General features: G+C 30.8%; 1 protein-coding gene across 1 annotated transcript; it reads right to left on the minus strand.

Annotated features, from left to right (window-relative positions):
* LOC114399349 lies at nucleotides 1-922 on the minus strand. Its single transcript, XM_028361530.1, has one exon. The coding sequence runs from the start codon at nucleotides 805-807 to the stop codon at nucleotides 367-369; it is 441 nt and encodes a 146-aa protein (XP_028217331.1). The 5' UTR covers nucleotides 808-922; the 3' UTR covers nucleotides 1-366.
* Nucleotides 923-6,575: the final 5,653 nt, after the last annotated feature.

The following is a 6,575-nucleotide window of genomic DNA, read 5'->3' on the forward strand; positions in this document are numbered from 1 at the left end:
TTTAATAAATTTAACCAATCATAAAATGTATTATTAGCATCGCTCCACATTTTAAATATGAACTTGGACCTACTAGGGAGGAAACCAAAGAGAAGAAAAGTGATGTACAAACTACAAGGTGCTGGGAAGTGAGAAGAAACAAACTATATATAGTTGGCAAGAACAAAATCGAAATCCATGAGAATAAACCAGGAGTTTAACAAATATTGGTCGACATCTAAATTCTAAATGAATTTGATCCATCCATCTTTCCATGTTAGTGTAGAAAAAGCCTTAATTGAAAGTTAATAAAAAATGAACACACAATAGTGTCAAGTGTGAAGTGCAGGAGGAAGACAAATTGGTTGAGAGATGAGGGCGATTCTATTATTCAAAGATAGGATCCAAAACGGGATTCCATCGTACTTGGTTCCCAAACCTCGGACACACAGAGGGTGAAACCTTCGCCATATTATTACCCCTCGTCCTCTTTGTGTGGCCACTCTGTTTTTCCGCAAGAGCCATCTCAAACTCTGAAGCCTTCGAATTGACCCTATTCACCGGCAGTAGCAGGTAAACCTTACCGGCTACAAGTTCCTCGTCGGCCAATAAAGCCGAAACCCGTCCCGTTCTACGGAGTTCGTCGACCGGAGTGATGACATGGCCGAATTCTTGGATCATGAGCTCCCCCGATGTTGCGGGTAGCTTGATCTCCCGAGGGTTCTCATCACTGTCCAACAGCATCGCTGTTTTCGTTCCTTTTCTTATCTTTTTCAAAATAGCACCATTAGGGATACAAATACAAGAACAAGAATTAGCGTTCCCCATAGACTAGCGTGTTTACTATACTTAATAATAGAGGCGATGAATTATTGAAGATGCTTTGTTTTGTGTTGTGTTCTGGAAGATGGGAGTGAAGAGTGATTTGTTGAACTTGAATGTGAGTGTGTGTATATATATATATAGGTTTTTAGGGGAGTGGAAATTTATTAATTGAGATTTGACTGTAAAGGTGTGGTTGTGGGAGTAATGTGGAGAAGTAGTGTCAAGAACGCGGATCTTTCTTCTTTTTTTCTCTTGCTGACTCTTTACTTTTCTCCTTTTTTTTTTCTTTTTAAAATCTTTCCAGTTCAATAACAGAGGTATACTATCTTGCTTTTATAACTCTGAATAATTGTATACTCTCATCAAGTACTATAAACTTTGTGAGAGAGGGGGAAAATGTGAGATTAATAAGAGATGTAATGAATTATATAATATGACAGAAAAAACATAAAAATATTATAGAAATGAATGAATATTATAGTTATTCATTTATAACCCTAACGAATAAGTAGTTATTGAGTTTGTCAGTTAGTGTGAACTGTGAAGTGCTGGCGTGGGACCTTTCCTGCATTCAACTGCACAATGTGAGTCAGATTCCAATTTTCAACGAAAATACCGAATTGTGGCTGCCAGAATTCAGTATCACCAAGCTTTTTGATTTGGTCAGTGTGCTTTACAGTAACACTGGATTGGCGTTTGCTGTATCTGCCTGCGAGTTGGGGACTTTTTTATTATCCAAAAGAGACAAATTTTTACGTAATGACGAGTTTTTTTTTAGAAAATTACTAAAGTAAGTTGTAATAGATGTTATTAGATGTCGTAATATTTATTATAATTTCTTATTTTTTAATTGAAGTCGTTATAAAATTATTTATTATATTTTAGTTAATTTTTTTTTTACAACTTTGAAGTTGTAAATTTTGTTTTTTGTTTTTTGGTTTTATGATGTAAAGTCATAAAGTCTTTCTTTTTTATGGTTGACATTTTGAAATTGTAAATCTATTTTTTTGTGTTTAAGTTAATTTTTTTCAACTTTCTAATTTTTTTAATGTTTTTTTAAATTTTTAAAAAATTATTTAAATGTATAATAAATAATATTAACTTAACTTATTATTAATATATTTTTTATGATTTTATTTGATATGTTATTAATTTATTTTAATATTTTATTATTTAAAATATGTTATATATTTTTAATATTTTTTTTATTATTTAAAATTTAGATAATCTATTAATAAAATATCTAATTTTTATTTAAATATAATCAATTTTTAAATTAAATTATTTCAAATTTTTAATATCTTCTTTTAATTTTATTATGTATTTTAATTAATAGATTATCTAAATTTTAAATAAATAAAAACATTTAAATAAAATAATATTAAAATATATAACATGTTTTAAATAATAAAATGTTAAAATAAATTAATAACATATCAAATAAAATCATAAAAATATACTAATAATAAGTCAAGTTAATATTATACATTTAAATAATTTTGTTAATTTTTTTTCAAAAATAAAAATAAAACAAAAAATTATAAATTGGAAAAAATAATACCTTAAACATTGAATAAAAACTATTTTACTACTTCAAAATCATAAAACATTCAACTATAAAGTCATAAAAAAAAATCCCTACAAAATATTAACTGAAATTGTAAATAATTTTAATTTCAGTTAAAAAAAATAGAAAATCGTAACAATTTATGACTTCTAAAAAGTCATAACGTCTGTTACTACTTATTTTTTTTTTGGTAATTTTTTAAAACATACACCTAATAAAAAAATGTAAAAATTTACCTTCTTTTGGTAAAAAAAAGCCACCGGCTGGGCTTGGAGGAATCAATTTTCTATTTCTCATATTCTTGAATTTTAAAGAAATGAGAAAGAGAAAATTACATCCTATTTTGTGGGGCATGAGCGGAAAAAAACATAAAACATAAAAATATGATAAATGAGACAATACAAAAGAAAAGGGCAATAAAAAATATAAGAAACTTTAAGTATATGTTTTTTAACCCTCGATATAGAAGTGGTAAAATGAATCTAGTCCAATAGGCTAGTCCTCTTTATAAATAAGGTTAAATCGGGGTCTTCAAATTTAACATACAAAAATATGTTAATTTGGCCCAATTCAATGGGCTTGACACATCCAACCCTTAAAATATTATCTTGAACACAGTCATATTATGTTTTATTTGGTTGGATGTTATTTATTATTAACTAAATTAAAATTTTGGTCTCATTTACGTTTAGGTTTCAGTTTGGTCTCTTGTATTATAAGGTTTTATTTTGTTTCCTTAAAGGTTTTTTGTTACACTAAATTAAAGATATTTTATCATTTTTTTACACTAATTTAATTAATTTTATGACATGTGACAAATAATAAGAGATGACACGTGAGTTAAAATTGACACAATAATACCAATTATTGATAGAAAGACTAAAACGTTTAAGTTAAGAAAATATTACTAATATTTGTCTGTATTTTTTGGTTAGGTTGAGCCAAGCATGGAATTTAGTTAGTCCATTCTAGCTCTTGGTGGGACATAGGGCAATTAGACTAGTTCATGGTTTACTCATTTAAAGAAAAACTATATAAATGATGAAAATAAACTAATTTTTATATAACAAGTTAATGAAATACTTTTTAATCACTATAAATTAAAATAAAATTATAAAATATAATATGCAATAATAAAATTAAACATAGTGCATTTAATTATATACATAGCAATGAATAGTATTAGAAATTAAAATCAAAAGTACATATACGTAAAATATTAGCTTAGATATTAACGACATATAATATTATCATTTGTGAATTTATCAATTATAAGACATAATTTGAGACAACGGGCTAGTTTAGTCTATCACCGATTAGCCTGATTCGAACTAATAAAACTCGAGGTTGGGCATTAGACTAATCGAGTTAGTCCATGAAACTTGACTCGTTGTAACACTCCTAACCGCTACACTAGCTAAAAATAAAAGATGCGATATTTTTAAATAAGTGACAATATAAGTATTTTATCGTAACTTTTTGTAGACGGCTTTTATATTTAATATTTGTTACAAAATTGGGGTAGAATGGAAGCCTAACAACGTGAATGGCCTTAATGGGGAGCCTCTACCTAGGAGTAATAAACGTAATGTTAAGTTGCAATGCTCTTCTAGTGAGGAATTCAATTTCTTGAGTTTTTGTTAGCTATGTTCCCCTGTTATGCGATGGTCATGGCATTATATACAGCTCGAATAAAATTCTTCTTCTTCTTTTGACTCGTGCGCTTGATTACATGAAGATAAGGCTTCTTTATTTTATACGGAATTGGTTTTTAAGCGCTTAATTTGCTAATTTTATGATTAAGAAAACTTCATTTTCTTCTTAACTTTTTCATATTTGTCGACAATTCCTTTACCTGATCTTCTACATCCTCTTGTTCTTCTAGCTAATGGATATTTTCCTTTGACCTTATCTTCTCCGTTAACACAATGAATGGTAAATTTTTATGTTAAAAGGTTACGCTGCAGTATAGATTATTGTGTTTTCTATCATTCTGATCCTACCAGTTTCCAAACTGTTAATGACTCTTTCAGACACCCAAAATAGCAGTTCGAATCTTGTACACACATATATTAAGGGAATTGAAGCCTGATTTGGTGTGAATCGGGACACACGAGGCATTTGAGGATCCCATATAAAAAGTCGTATAAAACTGCTAGCATTGTCTCTTTAGGAAGCCATATAGAGGCATCTTATAATTGAACTAATAGTTAATCGTGATTATTAAATATTTATTGTCTAATCTGATAAAGCATGCTGAAAGATACATATATGCCAGTTAGTAATACGGTAGTAGTTGATAGTGTATCCCTTTTCACCATACTGTGCAGTTACTAGTGAATCTACATTAAAGACATACACTCTATGTGTCACGTTAATTTTACGGAATAAGACTAATAAGAAGTACTAAAATGAAACATAAAAAAAATATGAAAAATATATTTTAAGTTTTTCTCTCGAATAAATGTTTTCCTCCCAGAAATGTGGATATCTTGCGAATATAAATCAAAGAGTATTTCATAGCTGTAAATGAAACAAACAATTTCCATTTAAAGGACTCAATTCCAACATATTTTCTTCTTTTACATATATTGTTGTAACAATAGTTTATGGCAGACCGAAAAAATTACTGGCTGAGTCATGGACAATGTCGCTTTCTTTAAGACGTTTCGTGGCACTGTCAAAAATTGTGCAAGCAAACTATCAACCACGATGTTCCCAGGATAAAACAGCCCAGATCATTGTATAAGATTCTCACTGCACTGAGGGAAACTTTTCTAGAATTACACCCTCTTGTATGACTTGAAAAAGTCACTCTAAAAGGAAATCGAGAAATGTGACTTTAAAAGTCACTCTTAAAACCAACCGAAAAATATGACTTACAAAGTCACTCTTAAAGGCAACCGAAAAATATGACTTACAAAGTCACTATTAAAGACAACCGAAAAATATGATTTACAAAGTCACTCTCAACTGGGGAAGTTTGCCGGAAATGCATCGGCTGAAATATGGGAGGGAGAAAGAAAAGTTGAGGAGATACTTTTCAACTGGGACAAGGAAAAAAGAAGAAATGAACTCTCTATATATAGGGAGGGAAACACTATTCAAGTGTTTATCCTGAGCGATGTGGGACTTGAAGCTTTTTTTTTTCCTTTTTTTTTTTCAAACTTTCATTTGTTCTAACAATCCCCCACTTGAAATTTGAAAAGAAGATTTTCGAGGATTTCATAAAATTGTGCATAAACAAAGGTGTCATACAACTTGAACCTTTGCATAGTGAGTAAGATTCAGATTTTATTAGAGTGACTCGAAGTCTTGAACTCTATCTCCGACATCAAACCACACACAACCTTTTCATAGGTGTATTCTATAAAGCCCGTGCGTTAAAGACCATGCACATCTATCTCGGTATAGTGAACGCTCTAGAAATTTTTGCCCAAAATTTCATATGAAGCGGCCCCCACTTCAACATTCACATAGGTGAGTCTATCAAGAGTACTCCTGTAGCCTAGGTACTCCACTCAATGTAGAGCATAGATCTCATCAAGAATTATGAATTTTTTCCATAACTCATCCTCTTGTTACTTCAGGAATCATGCTGCCTTCACTTATAACAACATGTTCATCTCATATCACTTCATAACTTGTTATTACCCATTGAACCTAGTTCTTGGGATCTCCAGTCATATAGGTCGGGTTACCATCATGAATGATCATCGTAGTAAGGGCAATAGTCCCATTCTTTTAGAAGTGTTATGGACTTTCTCTCTAACTAATCCTTTCGTCAAAGGATCTGCTAAATTATCATCAGTGTGTACGTGATCCACTCTAACAGCTCTTGTTGAGGGTAATTCTCTAACAGTGTTGTGCTTACAACGTATCTGTCGTTTCTTACCATTGTAATAACGGTTCTTAATTTTTTCAATAGCCGCGGTACTATCACAATGGATCAACACAGCTGGTATCGGTCTTTCCCATAAAGGAATCTCTGCAAGTAAGCTTCTTAGCCAACTTGCTTCCTCACTAGCAGTTGCTAGTGCTATCATCTCAGATTCCATAGTGGACTGAGCTAAGATAGTCTGTTTCTTTGACTTCCTAGAAACAGCCCCACCAACTATGCTAAATATATAGCCGCTGGTTGCTTTGGAATCATCTGAAAGAGTGTTCCAATCTGCATCGATGTATCCTTCAAGTACAGCGGGAA

This window comes from Glycine soja, chromosome 19, assembly GCF_004193775.1.
Source record: "Glycine soja cultivar W05 chromosome 19, ASM419377v2, whole genome shotgun sequence".
NCBI classification, from domain to species: domain Eukaryota; kingdom Viridiplantae; phylum Streptophyta; class Magnoliopsida; order Fabales; family Fabaceae; genus Glycine; species Glycine soja.

What these genes read in the sequence shown, in the direction of transcription:
- LOC114399349 (XM_028361530.1), bottom strand. Translation starts at nt 807, where the DNA reads ATGGGGAACGCTAATTCTTGTTCTTGTATTTGTATCCCTAATGGTGCT.